This window comes from Canis lupus, chromosome 9 (assembly GCF_003254725.2).
Source record: "Canis lupus dingo isolate Sandy chromosome 9, ASM325472v2, whole genome shotgun sequence".
In the NCBI taxonomy this organism is placed as follows: Eukaryota; Metazoa; Chordata; class Mammalia; order Carnivora; family Canidae; genus Canis; species Canis lupus.
In genome coordinates, this window is record NC_064251.1 from 25560114 (window position 1) to 25585163 (window position 25050).

At 48.5% G+C, this 25050-nt stretch overlaps 2 protein-coding genes and 1 long non-coding RNA gene across 14 annotated transcripts in view; 1 reads left to right on the plus strand and 2 right to left on the minus strand.

Moving 5' to 3' along the window:
• Positions 1 to 659: 659 nt before the first annotated feature.
• Positions 660 to 21117, plus strand: SNX11 (sorting nexin 11). Of its 9 annotated transcripts, none has more exons than XM_025439751.3 (10): positions 2624 to 2764; positions 3224 to 3283; positions 4233 to 4287; positions 4381 to 4455; positions 4724 to 4810; positions 5119 to 5219; positions 7652 to 7747; positions 7968 to 8180; positions 8834 to 8909; positions 19893 to 21117. In XM_025439751.3, exons 1-10 carry the CDS (start codon positions 2757 to 2759, stop codon positions 19992 to 19994), a joined length of 873 nt encoding a protein of 290 aa, XP_025295536.3. In that variant the 5' UTR covers positions 2624 to 2756; the 3' UTR covers positions 19995 to 21117. The 9 variants fall into 9 exon arrangements, with proteins under 9 accessions (XP_025295538.1, XP_048970728.1, XP_025295533.1 ...); XM_025439754.3 differs by lacking the exon at positions 19893 to 21117 and adding an exon at positions 12968 to 13165; XM_025439748.3 differs by lacking the exons at positions 2624 to 2764; positions 19893 to 21117 and adding an exon at positions 686 to 759 and having other exon boundaries at positions 8834 to 10357.
• LOC112655032 (uncharacterized) lies at positions 2089 to 9625 on the minus strand. Of its 3 annotated transcripts, none has more exons than XR_003133519.3 (6): positions 9484 to 9625; positions 7948 to 8347; positions 7660 to 7739; positions 5002 to 5196; positions 4718 to 4902; positions 2089 to 2458 (listed from the first exon to the last, which is right to left on the minus strand). It is a non-coding gene; the product is annotated as an uncharacterized LOC112655032 (long non-coding RNA). The 3 variants fall into 3 exon arrangements; XR_003133521.3 differs by lacking the exon at positions 2089 to 2458 and adding an exon at positions 3279 to 3671; XR_003133520.3 differs by lacking the exon at positions 7948 to 8347 and having other exon boundaries at positions 9484 to 9622.
• Positions 20292 to 25050, minus strand: part of SKAP1 (src kinase associated phosphoprotein 1) — a 287224-nt gene continuing 282465 nt past the window's right edge. Inside the window, exons 12-14 of one of the 2 annotated variants that reach the window (XR_004818749.1) lie at positions 23013 to 23121; positions 21723 to 21777; positions 20292 to 20396 (exon numbers count right to left, since the gene is read on the minus strand). Coding sequence is in view for 1 of the 2 variants with exons in the window: in XM_025439745.3 (XP_025295530.1) it covers positions 23020 to 23121 (102 nt within the window). In the remaining variant the exon portion in view is untranslated. The remainder of the gene's footprint in view (positions 20397 to 21722; positions 21778 to 23012; positions 23122 to 25050) is intronic. The other variant, XM_025439745.3, reaches the window with a different exon arrangement.

Here is a 25050-nt window from a genome sequence, read left to right on the forward strand (position 1 = left end):
GCAGGTTGTAAAAAAAACACTACAACAACATAAAAATCATCCCATTCAACGCATTTTCTTTTCCCCAGCCAGCTGCACGATCCTTCTCCGGGCTTGTTTCCGCGAGTGAACCGGGTGTTTGCTGGGCCATCCCAGTTCGGTTTTCGCTTTGACAAATTTGTGGTTTCTACGAGAACGTTGAGTTGGGACGCCTTCGGTAACTCCGCAGGGGAACTGCAACCCACGGGGGTTCAAATGGGGAAGCTCTTGGGACTTTGCGATGCTCCAGGAATGTGGGCGTCTTCTTCCTCGATCTTCCCACACGCTAGACGACCCTCCGCTAGACTGAAACACCGGAGACGACGTCTTCACACCTCCCGAGCCCGGGGACCCTCCGTTGGCCCTTTAAGAACGCCCCCTCGGCCTGATTGGCTGGGGCTGACAACAGTGGGCGGGACACGGCTCCGGATTGGCTGTCAGAGCCCATTCGGCGCTGCTCACTCGCGTCCACCCTCCCGGGTCCCAAGTGAGTCTGAAGGGATCCGGACTCCCGCCAGGGCCTGGGCGGGGCCGAGCGCGGCGCCTCGGGAGCGGGGATAGCCGCTGAGAGCTTGGGCCGGGAGGGGCGGGGCGTCTTGGGCGACGGGGATTGGCGTTGCCGGAGCCTCCTCCCGTGGTGCACCGGGGCACCGGCCACTCACCCGGAAGGAGAAGCTTAGCCTGGCTCTATGGTGCGGCGCTGGCGGTGTCGCTGTGGGGAGTGGGTACTGCTGCTCTCAGGTGAGGGGCCGCGGGCGGGGCGGCGGGGAGTGGATGCTGCTCTCAAGCCAGGCTTGAGCGTCAGGAGTGGCGTTCGGGGGTGGGAATCTCGCTCGACACCTCTTGGAAGAGGCTGGCTCGCCTCCCGGGATGAAGGCGGGTGCTTGCTCGGGATCCCAGGAAAGAAACTCGGCTTTTTCATTTGTTTTTAAAGTGTGAAGCATCTTTCCTTTCCACTCCCCAAGCTTAATAGTCAAAGGGGAAGAAGGGTCGTGGGGCTCCTTTGCTCTTACTTCGTTAAGAATGGAGGGGGAGTGACCCAGAGTTTGGCGACATTTACCGAAACGTGTAGGGCTAGGAGTGATGACAAGTATTTCACAGGACAGAGGCCGGCTCTTGCGCTAGACTGTGGTCACGGTTGTGATTTATCTTCCAAGTGTAGCGAGCGACAAGTTACGGAGGGACGACATGGAGCAGAGCTGCTGGGTTGGGAACTTGGTCAGGAGAGGGAGCATCCTCTACCACCTGTGGGTGTTTAGGAAGGAGAGCTTTCTGGGTCCTCTGGCATCAGGGGCTCAAGAATGACTGAGAAGGGATTAGGAGTCTTGGTAGCTCAAAACACTTATCACCTGAGGTTTTTTTTTTTTTAAGATTTTATTTATTTATTTGACAGAGAGAGCAAGAGCAGGCAGAGGGAGAGAGAGAAGCAGACGGTAAACAGAGAGCCTGATGTGGGGCTCGATCCCAGGACCCTGGGATCATAACCTGAGCCGAAGGCAGAGGCTGAACTGACTGAGCCACCCAGGCTCCCTACCTGATTTGTTTTTTAACCTGCCTTTTTGAAGTAGTTTAAATGGGAGTGAGGATGGTGCTGAGAAAGCCCTGAATTGCTACGTTGAATTGTTAGGACATAGGAAACCTTTACAAGGAATCTTTGTAAAAAGCAAACGACTGCGTTCTCAGAGAGATTGGTGTTGGTAGGGGTGGAGAAAGTAAAGGGAGCTTCACATGTGGTTGAAAGGACCCAGGAAATGTAGTGCCACGTGAGATGCAGACATAGCTGAGAGGATCGCTGACTTATCCTTATTGGCATGACCACTCTATTTCCCAGATCACGAGCTAGAGTTAGGAACTTCCTTCTTCCCCTCCCTGGACAGAACTGAGCTTCATTTCATTTCCTGCTGAGGAGTGGCATCTGTGTGGAGGAAGCTGGTGGGAAGGGTAATTGCTAGAAATTATGACTCCGAATCTAGGTTTTTGTGTTTGTTCCAATGTCCAGTGTTTTTAAGGAAAAGTTAAAATGGAAACTTTGTTAGTGCCCTTTAAACTTAGATTTAAGTATACAGCATCTTGGGGCAGGGGTGCTAGGATTTTTTTTTTTTTTTTTGAAAGCCAGTTTAAGCCATTCGTTTCCGAGTGGTGTTAGCTCCAAAGGAAAGGAGAGAAACTTATATTTGCAGATGGTTCAGGGTCCTAGACAAACTCTTTTTTTTTTTTTTTTTTCCCCTAGACAAACTCTTTTTGAGCCTGAGAATGATGATCACTTGGTTACTAAATCATGGTCCTGAATTTGACAAACCTTTCAAGGCACAGGAGATGTGTGAGGTCCACTGAGTGTGTGGATGATAATTGCCTTGTCATTTTGCCCATCGTTACTTTTGTGAAAAGAGATTTCAGAATATTTAACTCTCTGCTCTTGTGCTGGCAATTTACCAAATGCCTGAAAAGAGAAAAAAATTAAAAGGTTAGTTGTTCACCAGCCGGTCTGTTCTTTTTGGTAACAACCTTTTTTTTTTTTTCTTTAAAGATTTTAAAAATTTATTTATTCATGAGAGACAGAGAGGCAGAGTCAGAGACACAGGCAGAGGGAGAAGCAGGCTCCATGCAAGGAGCCCGACGAAGGACTCCATCCCAGGACTCCAGGATCACGCCCTGGGCTGAAGGCGGCGCTAAACCGCTGAGCCACTTGGGCTGCCCTGGTCACAACCCTTTGACTGCTTACATTGGGGACGTTACACATGGGTTGGTAAGGAATTGGAATTTCCTTTCAGTTCAGGATGCCTTTGTGATGGTGACTGCATCAGATGAAAAATCAGATTGTTGGCAAAAGTACAACGATGGTATCGCAGTCACAAAACCTCTGGCTTGCTCAACGGTGTAGTCCAGTCCTATCATACACCATGCAGTTTTATCCCTGTGCAGTGGCTGTGTGTGGAGAGACCTTCTGGTGTACTGGAAAGATTTGGGAAAGCTGTTTGCTCTGCTAATTTTGCGGTGTAAATGAGTTCCCCTTCTCTTGAAACGTTAGCCTTGTGTTAGCAAAACATAAAATAGAAGGAAACTCATTACACGCGGTTCTAATGGTAAGGCAAAACTAATAAGAGAATGTGTTTAAAATTAATTGTAGGCCTGTAAAAATGAGTGGGTGTGTGAATGGGTATGGGGGGAGGAGAGAGAGAGCTTAGAGATAGTCTTGTTTTCCCAGGAGCCGGCCTGGATCATTTGTTGGCAGTACATATTGGCTGAAGTCAGTTTTCATTTCAAGGTAAATTGGAAAGGGAAATTAAACCTTATTGTTCCGCTCTTAAGAGAGGAGAAGGGGGTGGAGGCGGCAGCCAGGGTGGATGCTGTTGGAGTGGTTCTAGGAGTAACAAGATTAGTGCTGTATTTTAACAGAAGGTGACATCATGGGCCCCTTTGGACTGGAGTAACCCAGCGCTGGAGGCTTCATGGGCCCCTTGTTGGAGTGGGCGATGTCGCTGCACATGTAAACTGCCACACTGGGGGAAATCAGGGGCTTAGGCTTTAATGAATCTTTACAAAGGATCGGAAAACATCCCGAGCCGACCTGTGCAGCTGTGGGGTACTTGGGCATTGGTACAAACCGGATAGCATATCGAGAGAGGAAATGACTGGAACCATTGGCTTGGGTTCTGGAGAACAGATTAGAGAAGGGAAGGTCGAAACTGGGCAGCCCATTCAGGTGCTCCCTGAGCTCCCCAGCTCCCTGATTGACTTCTGGGTAGGTGATGACTTAGCAAGACAGACTTCAGAGCCTTGGTGTTGGTGGGGCTTAATTGTCTCTAAACTGCCAGGAGGGGGCGGTGTCAGGCTCACTTGCAGAGGCTCTTGTGTGCCCCAAAGAGACTTTCACCTGCAGTCCTTAGCAGAAAAGGTCTGACCTTGAACTTGCCTATTCTGGCTACCTGACCTGAACGCTTCACAGACCTAAACATGCCTTGTTGGGCTAGACGTGGCCTAGGTAAAGGTCCTGGCTGTGGTCTGCAAAGAGGGGCAAATCCCCTGGGGCTTTTAGCTTGGCACTGAGCTAAGGTATGGGAATTTTTTTGCTTCCTCTTAAGTTTAACACAAAAACAAAAAAAGGTGCCTGGGTTTTCCCAGGGGGGAATCAATGAAAATTTTTCTTGGTAAAGAATGATAAAAATAGAGGCATGCTAACAATGATTGTTCTCCTGTCCTCTGTCCCCCATCAGATGTTTTCTTCCAATGGGCTTTTGGTTTAGGATGTTGGAAAACCAAGAGCAGGAGGTAAGCGTGTGGTCTCCAGGAAACAGGTGGGTAGAAGTTTGATGGGACTTGGGTAAAGATGCCTATCATTGCTGCATGGTGTTCTAATGACAGGAATACCTTGGGGGTTCTGATGAGCTCAACGGCAGAAGAAGGATATCCATAGTAAAGCCATTCCTGGGAAATGAGGTTCCATTTTCACTAACTTTCCCCATTCATTGGAATGTTGTTGAATGTCAGATTCACAAGGGCAAAGATTTTTGTCTCTTGTTTATGTATTACTCCCAATGCTTTAGAACTGTCTGACACATAGTGGGCGGTCAATAAATATTTGTTGAATTGAATGAATAAATAAATGAATGGTTGGTGCTGATTGGAAAAATCTGGCAACCTGTATTGTCAAAGCTGCCTTATTATGTGGCCAAGCTGAATCTGAAGGAGCCTTTCTTACCTCCAGGAGGTGATCACCGTGCGTGTTCAGGACCCCCGAGTGCAGAATGAGGGCTCCTGGAATTCTTATGTGGATTATAAGATCTTTCTCCACGTAAGTGCATCAGCCTTCTGTACGGGGTCAGCACTCTCCAGGGCTGAGGGCTAGAGCAGAGGTGGAGCCTGTTTTTGGATATTTTGACAGTCCTGAGACAGAGGAAAGAGAGAGAGGTGAGGAATGAGCTTGGGGTATGCTGTAGAGTTGCTTTCAGTCTGCCTGGTGGCACCTTGCTCAAGTTGGAGCACCTGATCTGGACTGTGGCCTGGTGGCTTGGATCCTCCGTCAGAGTGATGATGGGGATATGTGTGAATTTGGTCTTTTTCTCCTTGGCTTTTTTCTTTCTCACATGCTTCCTCCTGTAGACCAACAGCAAAGCCTTTACTGCCAAGACATCTTGTGTGCGTCGCCGATATCGTGAGTTCGTGTGGCTGAGAAAGCAGCTGCAGAGAAATGCTGGTTTAGTGTGAGTTTGCTTCTGCTTCTTTCTTGGGTCTGAGACTGGTTTTTCAGGCATGTACGTGAGAACCAGAGTTTACAATAACGAAAACTTGGCAATATGTCAGGCACTCAGGAAATCAAGACATGTGTTCTTAAATTATGTTTTCAAGTCAGTGGAAAAAGTAAAGACAAAAGTTCTAGCATTTTGACCTAACAAAGACTTATAAATATCAAAAATATTTTTTAATATGCATATTAATCTAGAGCTAAACAAATGTACTGTTAGCATTTTATATGTGCGTATCACTCATTATCAGAAACTTGTTAGCACTTGGACTTAGGTGACCAGTGGTGTTCCTGTCCATTTGACATGTAAAAAAAAAAAAAAAAAAAAAAAAGTTTTTTTCTTTTTTTGTCGAGAGACCTTTTTTCAGAGATAATACACTGAAAGCCTTAGGAAAAGCAGTATTGTTCACTCCTCACTTACACTACCCCAAATAAGTCTTAAAACTAGAGACTATTTAGAACAGTGATTCCAGGGCAGCCCCCGTGGCGCAGCGGTTTAGCGCCGCCTGCAGCCTGGGGTGTGATCCTGGAGACCTGGGATCGAGTCCCACATTGGGCTCCCTGCATGGAGCCTGCTTCTCCCTCTGCCTGTGTCTCTGCCTCTCTCTCTCTCTCTCTCTGTCTCTATGAATGAATAAATAAATTAAAAAAAAAAAAAAAAAAGAACAGTGATTCCATTGCAGGACAGTCCCTGAACGCTCTGGGGACAGGGGGCCTGCAGGTGATCTAGCCGGTTAGTTAACATGTGGGACTGATGAGGCTGCTGTCATGGGTCAGGCCCTTAACAGCCAGTTGGAACTTCTGACAGATCCTGCATTGTCTTGCCTGGCCTGTTATTTTTGTTTGTTTGTTTTGTTTTGTGGGGGTGGAGGGGAGAGAGAGAATCCCAAGTAGGCTCCATGCTCAGCACAGAGCCAGCTATAGGGTTGATCTCACAACCCTGAGACCATGACCTGGGCTGAAATCAAGAGTCAGATGCTTAAAGGACTGAGCCACCCAGAAGCCCCTGGCCTGTTTGTTTGTTTAAGGGCGGGGAGAGAGAGAAAGAGAGAGAGAGAATGAGAATGAATAGTAGGGGAGGGACAGCTACCCAGGTGCCCCTGGCCTGTTTTTTTTTTTTTTTTTAATATGTTCATAATAGAAACTAGGGAGGTCGAAAGAGTTTGTGGATGCCTTGCTGCAACTCTACTACTTTTAGAAAATTCAAAGCATGTGAGGGGCACCTGGATGGCTCAGTGGGTTAAGCATCCGACTCTTGATTTCCACTCAGGCCATGATCTTGGGGTTGTGAGATTGAGCCCCAAGTTAAGCTCCACACTGGGTATGGAGCCTACTTGGGATCCTCTCTCACTCTCCCTCTATCCCTCCCCCTGCTTATGTTCTCTCTAAATAAATAGATACATAGATAAATAAATAACTATCAGTCTTTTTTTTTTAAGATTTATTTATTTATGATAGACATAAAGAGAGAGAGAGAGGCAGAGACACAGGCAGAGGGAGAAGCAGGCTCCATGCCAGGAGCCCGACGCGGGACTCATCCCGGGACCCCAGGATCGCGCCCCAGGCCAAAGGCAGGCGAGAAACCGCCGAGCCACCCAGGGATCCCCAATATCTATCTGTCTTTAAAAAAAAAATCCTAAGGGACGCCTGGGTGAGCGTCTCCTTCGGCTCAGGACATGATTCCAGGATCTGGGATCAAGTCCCACATTGGGCTCCCTGTGAGGAGCCTGCTTCTCCATCTGTGTCTTTCTCTCTCTCTCTCTCTCTCTCTCTCTCTCTCTCTGTCTATCATAAATAAATAAATAAATCTTAAAAAAAAAAAAATCCTAACTAAGCATGTGGCCTTCCTGGATTAAAGGAGGTAGTCTTGATTTACACACAAGGACCCAGCATGCTCCATGCCTCCATGTCTAAATTTCTCCCTTTTTATTTTTAAAATTTAAAACAATTTTTAGTTTTTCCCTTTTTAAAATAAGAGCTGATGGTGGGAATGGGTTTTGTAAACTATGTAGTATAGCAACAATGGAGTTTTGAAGCCATAGACATGGTTCAGATACCAGCTCTGCTGGTTACTAGCTGTGTGACATTGGGAAATTTACTTAACTTCTCTGATTCTATTTCCTTACTCCTGAAATGGGAACATCAATAGATTTTTCATGGGTTTTTGGGAGGAGTAAGTGAAATAAGTTTTGTAAAATATTTAGCACAGTGCCTGACACATGGCATACAGTGACTATTTGCCCTGCTCCCCCTCCCAACACACCTTATTAAAAGCTATTTGTAGTGATTTGTGCCTCTTTAAGATGATTTCCTTGATCCGGGAGAGAAGGGGGGGGATGCCTGTCTTTAATGTTATACTTATGTTGGGAGTTACATTATGTGACCCAACAGGCCTGTACCTGAACTTCCTGGGAAGTCTACCTTCTTTGGCAGCTCGGATGAGTTCATTGAGAAGCGGAGACAAGGTCTGCAGCATTTCCTGGAAAAGTGAGTAGACATGGTAGGCTAGCACCTATCCCCCTGGTATGGGCGAGTAGGGGGTGGCAGGAGCAGGATGGCCCCTTCGATCGATTGGATGGGTGCATTTGTAGTGGATGCGTTTCTTGCACCCCCAAGCCTTCAGGCTGGAAGCCCTTCAGAGGACGGGCCTGGGGAGAGCAGCGGCTCTGGGGGAGTCTGTGTTGTACCTCTTGTGTTTGCCCCACAGGGTACTGCAGAGTGTGGTCCTCCTATCGGACAGCCAGTTACACCTCTTCCTGCAAAGCCAGCTCTCCGTGCCTGAGATCGAAGCCTGCGTCCAGGGCCGAAGTCCCATGACCGTCTCCGATGCCATCCTTCACTACGCTATGTCAAACTGTGGCTGGGTCCAGGAAGAGAGGCAGGGCTCTTCTCATCTGGCTAAGGGGGACCAGCCCAAGAGGTAACTAGAGTGCTAGGATTTCTGTCACCTAGGCCAGTGAGGCGTCGCTTGCAGGGGAAGTACTGTCTCAGCCCTGTAGCCTCTCAGAAGGGGTCTTGGTCTCCCTGCACCTGATCCTCTCACCTCAGGCACCCCTGTCCCTGGGTGGTGGGCTCTCCCATTGAAGCCTGGGGGAAAAGAAGAGAAGGCTGGCTGGTTCTTTATTTCTCTCCCCACCCTTTTATAAAGTAACAACTTCATTGAGATATAATTTACATACCATAAAATTCACCCTTTTAAATGTACAATTCAGTAGTTTTTACTTAGAACCCCAATTTTTATCACTCTTAAAGAAACCTTGTGCCTCTTAGCAGTGACACTGTTTTCCCCAACTCCTCACCCCCAGTGGCCACTCATCTACTTTCTGCATCTATGGATTTGCCTGTTCTGGATGTTTCACCCAAGGGGAGCCATGTGATGTGCGATCTTTTGTGCCGAGCTGCTTTCACTCTGCATATTATAGTGCAGATGAGCACCTCCTTCCTTTTTAGGGCCATGTAGTATTCCGTCTGTATAATAGTCCACCTGAATAATATTTCTCTGCCAGCTTTTGTGCTTATCCACTGATTTTTGTTCATCTGTTCATGGCCTTCTTTTTCCTTTCCCGTTCTCAGTTGCTGCTTCCTTCCAAGATCGGGCAGGAGGAGCTCCCCCTCACCACCTCCCAGGGAAGAGAAGGACCATTTTGAGGTGTGGGCTCCAGTTGTTGACTCTGCAGCTCCTTCCTTAGAGAGCACCCCCCTCCCATCTGCCCCCTCCCCCTCAGGTTGTGATTTTGCAAGGCCTGAGGAGGGAGCCTCTGCTCCCCAGCCTGTGAGGAGGGCTGTGGGTGGGGACCCTGCTGTGCCTTTGGACCCTGGGCAGTTAGAAACAGTTTTAGAAAAAGGAGCTCTGGTCTGAGCCCTGGGTTCTGCTCCAAGGTGGAGAAGATGGAGGCAGGGAGACTGGGGTGGGTTGGAGCACAGGGCAGGTGCTGGGGAGGTGGGGCCACTTGGAGTCTCACGGTTGCCTCTGCTCAGGTTGCGCACACAGAGCACAGTCACCACAACTCAAGCCCCCTCCATGGGATTAAACACTGGAGGTTGTAATTTAGGCATAAGGCCCATAGGCTGTTGGTTTTGCACGGAAACATGGGGTATATTTACTCTCCTGGGAGCTGAGTTTCTTTAGATGCTTGTTAATGGGCCCAGGCACATTGCCTCAGGTTGACGGGTTTGGGGACCTGCAGAGTGGCAGCTTCTCAGCTGTCCTGTTGAATACTGACCCAGCAATGCTAGTATACTTGTCTTCCACTGGCTGTGTTTTCGCTGCAGCCCTCGGAGCACTTTGTTTCTGGGAGGCCGGCCTCTCGCCTACCTCCTTTCGCGGGGGCCAGGGTGGTGAATGTCTATCCTCCATCCCCCTCGCCTCCTTGCTTTTCCTTCACCGACTCCCAAGGCCAGGGCACCCTCCGATCCCAAGCCCTGAGCTGGCCACGGGGACCCCGAGACCCACGAAATAGCTAATGGCCACCACGGGAGAGACGCAGGGACGCCTGGAAGCTGGAGGGAGGGAAGGCGGCAGCGGGGGGGCTGGGGTTTAGGAGAGGCTGGCCCCGGGCCGCCTGGTCTCCCCTGGCTATGAAGCAGGGCCGGGACTGGCTGCTCCGGGGTTGGCGACGGCGCCTTTCTTTTCCGAATCCTTCCCTTCTCCCCTAGTAACGGCCCCGCCCCCAGGGCTCCCGCCACCGCGCGGCCCCTCCACTGTGTCGCCGTGTCGCTGTGTGCGGGGAGGCCGTCTGTTCAGTCCAGTAGGGGCACAAGGACTTTGTTTGTGCCTGGGGAGAGGGCTCTGGGGATGGGGATGAGGAACGGCAGGCCTTCAGACAATGAGGCATCTGGCCTCCCGAAAGCCTCTCCGCCGGGAGCCAGCCGCCGGGCAGGGCAGGGCGGGAGCGGGGAGCGGCGCCACCCCGCCTGGCTGCGCCCGCTGCCTCGGCCCCGGGCTTGGGCGTGCGGTGCCCGCTCGCCCCCGTCCCCATCCCCCGCCCCGCCCGCCCCGTCTCTGGGCCCATGCACGCCCAGCGCTGCTGTGGGACTGTCGTGGCATTTAGTTCAGAGTTGAGGGGCTTTGGCCTGAAATAAAATTCAAGTATTTAAGACGGTTGTTGCCATTCGTGTCTAACAAGCTGTAGCCGAGGAGGAGGGAGTGCGGCCTGGCAGTAGTTACTTTCATAAATCATGAATTTATTAGCGTGGAAATAATGGTTCGAGGCTGTGCGCCTCGGCTCTCCCGCCCGGCGTGTGCTGCTTGGTCCGGGTCGGGAGGGGGGGCCCGCTGCCAGGGAGCCCCGATCCAGCTCTCCCGCCGTCCTGGGCGTGAACCTCGTTAGGTATAATTTACCTGGTGCCGCTTCCCCTCCTCAGCCTGTCTGAGGTGCCAGGTGCTGGGAGAGAAATAAAGTTTGTCAACAGGCAGATGCAGAGCCCCGGCGGGGGCTCCTCCCTCTTTCCCGCCCGCCTCCCCTGAGCCTCTCCTTTATACGAGGCCGCCGAGCCAGGCGAGGATAGAAAACCTACAGAGGCGAATCCAAAATGTCAAAAGAAGTTCATTTAAAAGAGGGAAAAAAATTCCATCCACAACCGTCACAAAAACCCGACAGATGCTAAGCTAATGGCATCCGCTCTGCCGATTGGTGGGGACGGCTCATGAATATTAATGAGTCCAATGCTCCAAATGGTGCAGCTGTGAACCCAGCTGTGCCTGAAGCTCTCTGATCTCGAAACTTCCAGACAGGAGCCGGAGGTGGTCTGTGTCAATTCCCTACTCAGCCAAAAAACAGCAAGCCGGGTCGGCCTTCTTCTGTTCCCTCCTCATCTTCCTGGAGCTGGTGCTCAGCAGCTAGTTGTGCCAGCAGGGTGGGCTGCTGGGACAGCAGGAGCTATTCGAAGACACGGATGTGATTTTTCTGACTCCCGGCTTTTTTAATGATCCATTACCAGCAGTGCATACAACAGCAGCTCAGTTAATCTAAGGCCAGGCGCCATCCCCTCACCTGCTCCAACACAGTTGAGTGTAGGCAGCGGGAGGAATTGTCCTAAGAAGGGAGGAGTTTTTCTAGTAAGGGCCTGGAGTTGCCAGGAAAACCGCAAAGCTGAATTCTCCCCATCCATGCCATGACCTTGGCCTCTCACATTTTGCCCTGTCCCTGTGTGTGCTAAAGGCTGTTCACTGTGGCCCGTGACCTCTGTAGGGAAGATGGGAAATCCCTGGGACAGTGGCTGGCCGAGCTGTGCTCAGCTTTCGCAGAACTAAGGTGTGTGAGGATTTAGGTTTGAGGTAGGTTCTGTGCCTGATTCAGTCCCCTTCCGACTGTGGCCCAAGTCTGGTCCTCTCCTGTTGCCCAGAATAGGTGATGCCATGCTCAGGGGTTTCCTTTTGTTAGGAGGAAGGGTATGTGTGTAGGGGGAGGTAGGTCTGGTATGAAGCGAAGTCTCCTTTATTTGCATCACTCCACTTGACCTCAGTGGCCAGCAAGGAGGGGAAGTCCAGAATGACACTCATTTTCTAGCTGAGGAGACTGAGCTGAGCATGGTTTTCAAAGAGCATGTTTTTATTCATAAAAATTTATTTGTTTGTTTTAAAAACACTCTACCCTGACACAGAACTCGAACTTACAACCCCAAGATCAAGAGTCATAAGCTCTACCCACTGAGCTGGCCTAAAATGCATGTTTTTAGATGGTGGGAGAATATGTTCATGTGAGAGTGACTTCCCCAGCTCTGTAAGATGAGGTTTTTGTTTGTTTCCTCCCCCAGTCCTTTTTTTTTTTTTTTTTTTAAGATTTTATTTATTTACTCATGAGACGCAGAGAGAGAGCGCGGCAGAGACACAGGCAGAGGGAGAAGCAGGCTCCCTGCAGGTATGGGACTTGATCCCGGGTCTCCAGGATCAGGCCCTGGACTGAAGGCAGCCCTAAACTGCTGAGCCCCCCGGGTGGGCTGCCCTCCCCCAGTCTTTAAAAAAAAAAAAAAAAAAAACCCAAAAACTAAAACTACTACTCAAGAAGAAAAAAAAAAAAAGCCCACTTGCGTAGCTCTTCAGAGTAGTTCTCAGAAATCAGCTCCTCCGCAGTCCTCAGTTTTCCAGCTGCGGAGGCCTTAGATCCACACCAAGTCTTAAGACATCCTAAGACTCATCTTAAAAAAAAAAAAAAAAAAAAAAGACTCATCTTAGCGGAGTTTGGGAGGCGATCATAACTCTTAATCTGATTGGACTTCAAGTGAGCTCTGTGTTTGTGGATTTGTTTCTATGCCTCAGCTCTTCCTGGATATTCTTACCACCTTGGCGGTGGGGAGGACGGGAGGAGGTAATGTGGGGTTGAAGGTAGAGATGGAAAAAGACGAGCGCCTGGCCTGCCTCACAGAGGCCGAGGGAGCATTCAGTCAGGGACTGGAGTGGCATCTGCAGATTTATACGTGAGCAGCCTGCTGAGGCACAGCTAAATCCAAGCAGATAAGCAGTGTGGGATGGTGACTTCTCAGTCATGCCTGGGCACACATCCTAAGTCAAGCCTCCTGGGCAGCCCTCTGCCAGCAGGGACTTGGCTCTGTAGAGGGCATGTCACCTGGCTCACAGTAACCTTTGCATTGTGGATAAAGCATACCCCTTCCCATACTTCTTAGTACGTCCCCTCTTTCCTCAGCCCATTTTGGGACACCCTCCCCCCCCTTCTCACTCACTCTCTGCCCTGCCTCTTTTCTCTACAGAACTCTCTTAGGAACTGCTGCTAAGGCCAAATGCACTTGGCCTCACCAACAGGGCCGCAGGAGCCAGTCCCAGCATGTTATTAGAGAACTAACTTCTTGGGAAAAAGACCAGTTCCACCTTAGTAATGGCTGATTGGGACTTGAAAGCTGGAACCTCAAATCTCAAGATATAATAAATATGGACAGTTTATGCTCAAAGGGGTAACAAAGCCACGTTTTCTAGGAGACCATGCTCCTGAGTCAATTAGCAAAGTGAATAATTTTACCTCCTTTCCATTCAGGGGAGGCCTGGTCCACTTCCACCAGCCCGAGAGGAGGAAGTGAAGGGGGCAGGAATAATAGGGGCAGATGGGAAAGCTAGAGTGAGAATTCAGAGAGGGTCCGGAAGTCTTGAAGCTTACCCCCCCTGGGAGGGCAGGAACTTGAGACGCTTCTGTAATCTTTGGATTATGGGGGTCTCCCAGTCCAAATTCCTTCCCTGTGTCCACCCTTTCACCTGTGGCTCTGCTGGGGTGGGGGGGCGAGGGGCTGGGAAGCCAGGCCTGCCAGGCCCTTGACCCCAGTCCCATGAACAGACGGCCCAGAATAGCGAGAGCCCGAGGCGGTTTGTCGGAGGCAGTGCAACCTGCCTGCTAGAAGCTACGAGACTTAGATATATTCTACCAATTAGGACACATCTGTTCGCAGCGCGGAAAGGCGGGCACTGTCTCTTTAAGAGCCATCCCACTCCTCTCCTTGAGTGATGAGGGCTGGGAGCACGAGGGAGTCGGATGCTGATTAAACAGTCCTACTGCCCAGCTCTGTTAGAAAATTACTGTAATTATGATCTAGTCCCAGCAGAGGGATGAGTTCCAATCCTGCTAATAACCCTTCCAGGTGCCTCAGATTTGGGGCCCAGGGGAGGCAGCATCGGCAGGGCTCTGGCTGGCTCTGGGGCCAGCGAGGGCCTTGCTGTCTGGCCCGTGTAAGCAAAACCAGCAAAGCCAATGGACCCCTCCTCCTGTCTTGGCCTTTGAGAAGGCTGTGCGTTTGGGCTGGGGTTTCCTTTTATGGTTCTTGACCCAGCTCCAAGGAGTTCACTTTGCATGAGAAAAGTTCCCCTTAAAAACCTACATGAAGGGCCAGGAAGGATAAATGCGACCTTCAGGAGGTGACAGCTGTCCTGAGCCTCCCCGCCTCTGTCCGACAACTGCAGTCAGCATTGTATTAGCCCGACCCTGTGCAAAGCACAGGGAACTGCGGTGGAACCGGAGTTTCCCGTCGGGGGCAGCCGCTGCCCTCTCTACTGGGCATCGTCGACCCTGGCTTCTTGCTCTGAAGCCGAGCACAGGGTTTCACTTAGTCATGATCAAGAGTTTCAGGGATCCCCTTTGAGAGTTCTGCTACAGGAAAAGGAAACAAGGATCACAGCCCCAGAGCTCCAGACACACGAGAGACTCCCCGGCCTGCAGCTCCCTAAGCCACCAATTTCGGGTGTATTCACGTGAAAACATCGTTTTTGTAGTGCAAATCTGCAGCATGGCAGGCAAACCTCAAAGGTGCTTGTGGAGCGTGGAGGTTGGTGCTGGCTCGCTGGTTCTTAAACCCTGAGGAATTCATGGCATTTCTGCTCTAGGCTTTCCAACCTAGCTGTGGGCTTCTCTCTATCCCTGTAATCCACTGGCTGAAGCACAAAGTTCTAGAGGGTAGGGCAGTTTCTCTGTGCTTGGCCTTAAGCACACAGTGACCCGGGACAGTGGTCTTCAACCAGGGGTGATTTTGTGCCTAGGGAACATTTAGGGGGTGGGTGGGGGGAGGACTGCTGGCATCTAGTAGGTAGAGAACAGGGTGCTGCTGTGAACATCCTACAGTGTTCCCAACAACATAAAATTACCTGCCCAGAATGTCAGTAGTGCCAGGTTAAGAAAGCTTGCACCAGCAGATGAAATAATAAGTTCCAATCTCTGCACCCCCTCTTCCCCTGCACTGCCTTACAAGTGTCCTGGGAAGTCCAGCATCTCCAGATGCTGATCTCCAGATGCCGGGCGATCTCCTCAGGTGGGATGCGCCCGGCGACAGGCCTAGCCGGGTGTGGACCCACGGGAGGCGTCCAGGGTGTGTAGGTGGCCGGCCGGGGGGTGGGGCATGGGGTGGGGTGGGAGGGGTGAGGAGGGATCGGAGGCCGCGCGCTGCCGGAGCGGGGCGGGGGTAAAGGGGAAGTGTCTGCAGCCTGTGTGCTGTTCCGTGATCCGATGAGGGGGATGAGCGGGCCAGCTGCTCACCATCCGGCTCAGAGCGTCTAGCGTAGAAGCAGATGCCCTCTTTGAGGACCAGCACTAGAAGCCTCTTGGAACCCAGTCCCACCGCAGGAGGCAAGGAAGTGGCTTAGCATGCGGTTCTCCAAGCACGCTTCCCGCCGCGGCAGCCTGCCAGGTGCAGGGGTGGCGGCAGTGGGGGCCCCGCGAGGGCACTGAGCACACACGGCTGCTGCTGGCCGCCCCGCGAGCAGCTTGGTGCCGACCACACGGGCCTCTCAGAGCAGCCTGGGTGTCGGGAGAGAAAGCTGGTTGGCAGGGTCCGCAGAGGCCCCGGGGGAGGCGGGCGGGGGAGGGAAGGGGGGAGAGGGGGAGGACTGCATCAGGAGGCACGTCAAAGCCAGGAGGGCCCGGTGATCTCTCTCCACCGATCGCCCCCCACGTGACTGGCCCACCCATTCTGTGTTTTAGGGGGACCTCCGATCCTCCTTTACACCTGTGGGCTTGGCATCAGTTATCAGTGACTCCCCCTTTCAGTCTCAGAAGTGTCTCTGGAAAAGAAATGATACGGTCACCCTACTAATTCTACCTGTTTCCTCTAATAAAATAGTTTTGTTCGGGGTGGAGGCATTGCATTTATAAAAGATTTTTGTACAAAATGGCCTATGTGGGGATCCCTGGGTGGCTCAGCGGTTTAGCTCTTGCCTTTGGCCCAGGGCGTGATCCTGGAGACCGGGGATGAGTCCTGCTCCTTGCTTGGAACCTGCTTCTCCCTCTGCTTCTGTCTGCCTCTCTCTCTGTGTGTCTCTCATGAATAAATAAATAAAATCTTAAAAAAAAAAAAAAAAAACCAAATGGCCTATGTCTTAAAATGTGTCATTAATTGGATCCTAAGGAGTTGCCAAAGAATGATCATTGATTTGTACTCATGACAACAACCTCCCCGCCCCCCACCCAACAAAACAGCCATGTTTTCTGAACAGTTTTTGAGAGGGGAATGGGGAACACAATTTGAATCCCTTGAAGAAGGAAAAATCTCTTTTTTTAGTGGTAAGTTTGAAACTCTCAACCCAGTGACTGTAAATTCTACAGGGACAGGAGCTTGCCGGGCAGGGAGGAAGGGGGAGGAGCAAGGGACTCTGGTGATCCACAGCTAGAAAATGAGTCCGAGTCACTGGGCTGTGCAGCGGGGATAATCCTCTGTGTAGACAGCTGCTTTCTCTAAAGTCAGCTCCACATATTTTGCTGGTGCTCTGGGTATTAGCCCATCAATGCCACATAAGATTTATCCTTCCAGAGCCTCTCCTGGCGGGGAGATCTATGGGGAGGGCTTCTCTGTGGCCAGAGATGAAGGCACCTCTGTTCCTGGCATCTGAGAGTTCTGTTCTTCAAATGAAAAAACAAAAACACACAGCAAAAAAACATACTTTGGCTTCTCTTTTGTTTTTCTTTCTTGCTTCTCTTCAACTCCATTTTCCTCAAACCATTTTTTAAAAAAATTTATTTATTTATATGACAGAGAGAAGGAGAGCAAAAGAGCATGAGCAAGGGGCAGGCAGAGGGAGAGGGAGGAGCAGTCTCCCCACTGAGCAGAGAGCCTGATGTAGGGCTCGATCCCAGGACCTTAAGATCAGGACCGACCTGAGCCAAAGGCAGACATTCAACCAACTGAGCCACCCAGGGGCCCCATCAAACAGGTTTTGAAAGGCAGGAGTGTATCCTCTTTGCCACCCCCCCCACTAGCATTGCATTATCCTGCTCTTTGTATCGACACCACTGCTTTACTGTGACACAAGTGACTGGCACGAAGTGTCAGAATTTGAAAACGTACCACCAGAGGGGTCTAACTGCAGCACAATGCGAGTGATGGAAGAAGCAAAGCGGCAGTTTCCAGAGTCCTCCATCGCCATGTGCTCTTCCCTGGCAGATTTTGTGTGATTTTTGTCCAAACCAACACCTTTCAGATGCTCAGCTTTGCCACTTGCAATGACAGGTGACAAATGAGGTGGTGCCACTGAGCAAACTGAAGGGCTAAAAGAAGTGGACGATAACTTGGAATTTAGGCAGCTCCTTGCATGCTATGCTTACATCGAGTATCCGGTTTGAACGGGAGGGCGGACTTCGAGTCGGTTCCACCTTTGGGCCTTGCTCCCACTTTACATGGACTCTAACTGGCCTTAGGGAAAGAGATGCACCAGGAGTGCCCTTCTCATTCTCACTTTTATTCGCCGGAGGACAAGGTGTGACTTAAATACAAATTGAGAGAGAACAGTATGAGAAAAACTTAATATTGAGGTGACTGCAAAACAATGCCTATGCTATTTTGCTATATGGATGACAGAGAAAACACTGGGAAAACCATATTGTTAATGAAATGCAGCTGAAAGACTGCTTTCAGGGTATTTGGTATTTTCAGTCATCAGCTTGGACAACGCAGGCTGAACTGTACCAGCCCCAGGTCTGGTTATCCAATGGATGTCAGTAAGCTCTCCATAAATTATTATTTATCTGTAACAGGCAGATATACATTTGCTGCTTCTTTTTTTTTTGAAAGGTTTTATTTTTTAAGTAATTTCTACATCTAATGAGCTCAAGCCCAAAACCCTGAGATCAGGAGTCACTACTCCACCAACAGCCAGCCAGGTGCCCCTGTACATTTGCTGCTGTTTTTTTTTTTTTTTTAATAGATTTTATTTATTTGAGAGAAAGAGAGAGAGAGAGAGAGAGGGCATGAGCAGGGGGTAAGCGGTGGAGGAACAGAGGGGGAGGGGCAGTGGGAGAGGGAGAAGGATGGGGAAAGAATCTCAAGCAGACTCCCTGCTGAGCACACAGCCCACTCCAGGCTCCACCTCACGACCCTGAGATTCTGATCCTGAGATGAAACCAAGGGTCAGATGCTTAACTGAGCCACCAAGGCACCCCTCTACATCTGGTTCTTAAATTTAGGAACTTACCTTTCTTATTTTCCTACCTTTATATAAAACCACGGAAGGATAAAAGCCTCCCTCTCCTATTCCACCTGCCAGAGCAATTAGCGGCTATTAAGAAGCCATCTCGCATATGGTGTGGTTAGTTAAGTGATCTAATGCCCTGGTTATCCAGTTAGTCACAGGCAGTAAGGTGGGGATTTGGTTAGTGGAGTCAAACAGAGAAGAGGTAATCTGTCCAGTTGCTTTCTGAGGCTGTTGGTTAAAATCGGGGCTGTCAATTGCGTGGGGAACAGTTTTGCTAGGTGAGGCTTAGCTTCAGGCAGACTACAGGCACCCACTGCCGCTTCCAAAAGGTTTCCTTTAGAACTTTCTCCTAAAAGGGAATGGCCTTCAGCCTGTAGATAGTCTTATCAACCCATTGGACTTTTATCTTTTTCTTGCCTCTAAGAATGTTAAAGATCGCCAGATGGCTATGGACCCAATTCCAGATTAGTCCATTCGTTTATATCTTCCAAGGCCAATCTAGTTTCTCTCCCTGCTGGGTTTCACAGCTAGAGGGTTGGAGGTCTGAGTGCCTACCCTGCAGTTGATGGAGGTGCCAAAGACCTTCACAGAATGGTGAATGCTGTAGGTACACACGGGCCTGCAGCTTGAGGAGGGATTTAAGTTCTGGAAGCCAATGAGCATGACACTACTGAGGGATCCCTGAACCAACAGCGAGTGGAGAGGGTACCCTGACGTTGCTCCTTTCTCATCCCCCTTTGACCCTGCCTGGGACACCTGCCCCTCCTCTCCTGGTAGCCCCTTTTCTGGTGTCTCACAGTCACAGAGCAGTGGCACAAAGCTCTTCTTTCCTCTTAGCCACCAGCCTTCCAGCCTTGGGCCCCTGGGGGTTCTTTAAGGGAGGGAACACTCTGGGGCTTGGGGGTGAGGGTGTTTCTGATTGCTTCCCTTGCTAGAGGCTTTAGAACAATGCCCTTTCCTTACCTGTAGGTTGGGGATTGGTGCAAAGGCCCCTCCTAAAAGGGGAGGCAAGTGGTTGTTCTTGGTTCATCTGCTCATGTGCTGCCACCTAGTGGTTCAGTCTCCTTTAGCACCGCGTGTAAAGTGGAGGGCACATTATGAACAGTTCCAGATTGCCTTTTATCTCATTTTTTCCCCTCCTAGACCTCAGTTGTCCTCTTTTCTTAGTTCTTTATTAATCACATAAACAAAATGCTTCTTTTTTTAACTCCTGGGTCAGAAAAATCTGGAAATGAACGGCTGGCATAAAATCTTTTGAGAAACTTGGAGTGCACAGCCAACATCCTACTTTGCCGCCCCGTTTCTTTTGGCAATGTGAAATGGGTGTCTTACTGCAGGGCTAGAATGTGGCTGTTACAGAGGTGAGAAAGGCTACTGCCAACTGAGGGCTGCTCTGAATAGGCAGTTTCATAGATAAAATTTCTATAGCTGCTCAGTGGCCCATTTTTCAAGATTTCTCGCCTAGCGAATCTGGCCATCATATCAGCTAACCCTTACTGAGCAGTTACTATGCACCAGGCATTGTGCCAAGTGCTTTACACGTGTTGACTCTTTAATCTTCCTAACGACCCAGTGAAATGGACTACACCCTTCCTAAGGTGAGGAAATTGAGGCATAAAATGTCAAGTAGCTTGCTCTAGAGAGCATACATAGTAAATGGGGAACTGGGATTTATTCTCAGGCTGTCTGCTTCCAGAATTTATGTCCTTAACCACTCTGTCTTGTCGTCTCTTTAAGACACAGTTAACGCGAGTGCGAGGTACAGACCACAGGAAGAGGAACCGGGCTGATTGGCAGAAGCCCTCCCCCAAGCACTTCCCGCGCCGGCCGGCTGTTTGAACCGAAGGAACTCTCCAATGTGCTGACGCCAGGGGCTGCCTCATCTCAGAGATTCAGCACAGAAGGAAAAACCACCAAATAGGCAGCCAAAGGGAGTCTGAGAAGCCAACCAGAAGCAGGCAGGCCTGGGTTCCAGAGATGATTCTGCCCTGAAAGATCATCCAAGTCCCCTCCTCTGTCTGGGGTTTTGTTCCTCTCTGGCTTTCCTTTTCTACTTTGTCTGGAGGTGGCAAGAATGCCTGGAACCAGCATTTTTGAGAACACTACATAAAGAAATTGGACACTATCACACACTGCTGGGAACCGAATATGAAGTTTATTTACGCTTTTCAAATCAGCCGACACAGCTCACAACTTCCTCCTCCGAAGGTTTCCTTGTCTCTCACCTTCTCTGTGAAAAGCCTGTGGAGAAAGCAGAAGTGGATGTGAGACACGTTTAAAGGTGGGATGAAAAAACAAAGGTGGGATGAGCTATGACCTGCTGACTGCCTTTCCCACTTGTCTTACTGGCGCGTTTCAGTTACTACAAGCTGTCAGAGGCTTGGGTCTCTTCAGTAAGAAGAGTCCCTGGTGTTGGTGGGGTGGCTGGCGTAGGGAATAGGAACTCCTGGCCAGAGACTAGGCTATGTCTCCTGAAGGAGGGAAAATATATAGGTTTGCTCTTATGATTCAATAAAAGATGGTATAAAAGGGTGCAAATTAAAGAGTGTCTCCCTCCCACCCTCACAGTCATGCAACCACTTCTATTGTCTCTGCCCTTCCAGAGATACCATCTACACACAGAAACAACTGGAGACTCCCCCTATACCCACTCCTGTAAAGTCTACACCCAACATGGGGCTTGAACTCATGACCCTGAAATGAAGAGTTGCATGCTCTATGGACTGAGCCAGCCAGGTGCCCCTGGAGACTCCCTTTTCACACAAATGGAACAAATTAGGCCTACCCTTCTTTGCTGCCTTTTTATTTTTTCTTACCAACATCAGTGCAGAGAGCTTCCTTTAATTTTTTACTGTTACATAGTATTTAATTCTATGAACATACTATAGTTATTTGGCTAGGTCTTTACTGAACATTTAGGTCATTTCTAGTGGTTTGCTATTATAAAGTAACCTTGTGTGTATATTCTTTTCTTTTAAACTTTTATTTTTGGGAGATGCCTAGGTGGCTCAGCAATTGAGTGTTTGCCTTTGGCTCAGGGCATGATCCCGGGGATTTGGGGATCAAGTACCACACTGGGCTCCCCTCAGGGAGCCTGCTTCTCTCTCTGCCTATGTTTCTGCCTCTCTCTGTGTGTCTCTCATGAATAAATAAATAAAAACTTTAAAAGAAAAATATTTTATTTTTGGGTAGTCTCTACACCCAACATGGGGCTCAAAATTCACAACTCTGAAATCAAGAGTCATACACTCCACCAACTGACCAGCCGGGTGCCCTGTGTGTATATCCTTTTGCATGTGTGTAAGTGTAGCTATAGGATTAATTCCTAAATGTAGAATGGTTGGATCAAAGAGAATGAGGAAATAAACAACTGTGTCATTAAATAAATGACAAAGTGAAGTAGAGTGAATATGTTTAGATTTGACAGAAAAATTCCAACCCTTTTGCCTTTATGGCCAGGAAAAGGAGTCCTCATCAGGAAAGTCATAAAGTCAAACCTTGAGCAACAGGCCTCAGCTGGCACTTTATGGTTGTACAAGGATATCGCAGAGTAAGATCTTTACTTACATATCTTCCTAAATGAATCCACTCAGGGCTGCTGCACACTATAGTGGGCCCTGGTCTGGAAGATTCCAAGGTGAGTTTGTATCACGGTCATGCAAGTCATTCTTCACCCCCAGCAATAAAGGCTGTTCCCATTTTAGGTCAGAAGAAGGAGCTAGAGACATCATGCTAGCCTTAGGTGCTCTCCATCACCATCCTAATTTTAAGCAAAAACCACTATGCACCAAAGCAACTCCTATTGCAACCCCACCCAAAGCAAGTACTCACTCCACTGTTTTAAATATGATGTGGTTCTTGCTCATAAAACACAAGCCATACTCTTTATTTTTTATTTTTATTTTTTTTTGCCATACCCTTTATTACCTAAAAGTTAATTTGATTATGTTCCATAGGAATCCTCATACTGGATTCCTAGTTTTGGCCAATCAAATGGTAATACATGGGCACTTGGGAGAAATAGTGCTCTTTATTTGAGAGCTGGGGATAAAGAAATCGAGACCCATCCTTGTAGCAGAAATTCCTAGTTGTTCCTGAATATCCATTCTTCCCTTATTTATTTAGATTATTTATTCATTTTCATTAGAGACATAGGTAGAAGGAGAAGCAGCTCCCTGTGTGGAGCCTGATGCGGGATTCCATCCTGAGGCCCCGAGATCATGACCTGAGCTGAAGGCAGACGCTCAACTGCTGAGCAACCCAGGCGTCCCTTCTGTTTTTATTTATTAATGAATCCTTTCCCCGCTCCACTTTTAATCTGGACACAGGTTCTACCTAGAATAAGTCTATCTGTCTGTCCAAGTTCTGGCAAATGGAATGTAAGCAGTGATGAGTGCAACATCTCTGAAATGTCCTTAAAACAAGTGGGTATGCCCTTTTTCATTTTATCTTTCCTACTGGGTAGGGTACAGACATGAGAGCTGGAGCTGGAGCATTCATCTTGGGCCATAATGTAAGCTTTGGAATGTTGGCCACACGCAGTGGAGCAAAAAGAGAAGATATCCGAAAACTGAATACCTTGGGTTATTTACCTCCAGATTTTTTCAGAAGAGAAAAAGAAATTTCTATGTTAATTAAATTATTGCTATTTTGAGTTTTCTTTCACATGCAGTTGAACCTAATCCTTACTCACATAGTTCCCCAATTTAGGAAAAACAATTCCAGCCTCATCGTCTTTCAATGTAAATCACGAGCATCACTTTTGGAAGTGAAGAAAAGCCACTTCACTGGCAACTCTTATCCTTCACAGAGAAATGAAGGCATGACCAACAGATTTATTGGCAATAGTTTTGATACCTGGGCTTCATATTTCTTCCATTTCAAAGGCAGTGGTGAGATACTCCTTTGGAACAATCCCAATGAGGCTGTTCAGTTCTCCTACCCACCAGCCATACATGTTATACTCCTGAAATATGAAAAGATGATGGTTTAATTGGAATCCAATCATGTTTCCATTCATCTCTTACAGTGATTGCATGGGAGATTCTGTTGGGTGGTTTCTTTGTCAACACTATCATTATGACTTGTTAACACCTTGACGGGATTATTACATTAAAAAAAATCTTCTAGAGGAGGAAAGCGAACTCTACTTTCATTTTGCCGTCTTCCTGTCTCCATTTTAAATCTAGTACATTTGGTGCTATTGCTGAACCTAAAGAGCATGTCTTTTATCAAGCAGAGTAGAATGGCTTCCTCTGAGAAAGTTGGGCACATCCTAAATACTAGAGCACTAAAGATATTCAGGGAGTCAGGTCATAGTTCAAATCAATAATATTTACCAAGCATCTTCTATGTACAAAGTGCTGTTTGAGTTCCCATGAGATATATAATGATGAATCAGAGCATTGCTTACTCCCTAGGAGCTTATAGCAGAGAGTAATGGGCTTTGGAGTCAGACAGCCTGGGATCCAATCCCCACTTGGTCATTTACTAGCTGTGTGACCTCACACTCTCCTAGCTTTGACTTCCTCTTCTGGAAGAGTATGGATGTCATCTCTCCCTTATGTAGTGGGAATATAAATGTCTGATGCGTAGTAGGTAGGCTAAACATTAGATTCTTCCCCCAGAAAAGGTGAGAGGTTGATAGGTACACAGTAGTGACAGGTGGACATAAGAGCCTCAGAAAAGAACAAATAAGAGAGGGAATGAGAAGGTGTAAAGAAGGGGTGGTCACAGGATTGGGAGTGGGGCGCCTTGAATACAGAAATGGTTTTCAAAAGCACAGCAGCTGTTAAACATTATGGGACTGCTTCTGAAAGCACCAGAAAATATTTTCTTTCTTTTGAAGGAAGTAAAATTTAGGAATAAATAGGGGATATCATCTTGTTCATCTTGAACAATCCAGTTCAACTGGATTTGGGGTATGATGAAGCTAACTATCTTTTTACACACTTGGTTGTTGAATTCTACTAGGAAAAAAAAAGAGAAAGAAAAAAAGTTGGTGGCATAATAAAATTCCAAGTCACCTGGTTTCTTCTGGATAGCGTATCTCCCCACCTCCAGCTCTGCTGTCCCCCCAGCCTAGCTGATGACCACTTTTCCATCTTCAAAATGAAAAGACTTCAGATGTGTCAACCTTTAGCCACCAAAATAGGAACTTACCTGTATGGACAACCACCCTTGCTTCCCATTAAAGTGGAGGAGGTGTCCCTCCTCTGGTTAAAACTCTCATCAAGCGTACATAAGAGCATCATGTGCGCTCTTATGTCCTGCTTGTCATTACTGATGTACTTGTCAACCTCCCACTTCTTCTGGGGGAAGAATCTAATGTTTAGAGCATCTACTATGCATCAGACATTTATATCCCCACAACATAGGGAAGAGATGATATTATCTCCACTCTTCCAGAAGAGGAACTCAAAGCTGGGAGAGCATAAGGTCACATGGCTACAGTTGAAGACTATCCCTAGTGACATGCCCTTGTAACCCTTCCACTTTCTTTATTTCTTACGGGTGAGGTTCTATGGAGTCTGACTTCTGCCTCTAATGTAAATGGCTCTTTCCTTCAGCATGAAATGAAATGTGTTCAAGTTTCTTTTGTCTTTGGAAACAATGATTAAATGGTCCCCACTGCCTGCCTACTTCCCATTTCTACTGATCTATGCTAATTCATGGTCAAACTTACTGAAAGAGTTTACTTCACTTTCCACCCCAACTTCTTGCTTTCTAGTCCATCTTCAAGCCATTCTACTCAGGCTTCTGCTTCTATCACTCTACCTACATTTTTTCTCCACAGTCTCCTGTAACCTCCTATTGCTCAGGTTCTTTTTTTTTTAATCCTTTTTTTAAAGATTATTTATTTATTAATTCATGAGAGAGAGAGAGAGAGAGAGAG

Coding starts and splice junctions, on each gene's coding strand:
- SNX11 (XM_025439746.3), top strand. Junction 4,811..5,118: donor ATTATAAGATCTTTCTCCAC/GTAAGTGCATCA, acceptor TTCCTCCTGTAG/ACCAACAGCAAAGCCTTTAC. Junction 5,220..7,651: donor CAGAGAAATGCTGGTTTAGT/GTGAGTTTGCTT, acceptor GTGACCCAACAG/GCCTGTACCTGAACTTCCTG.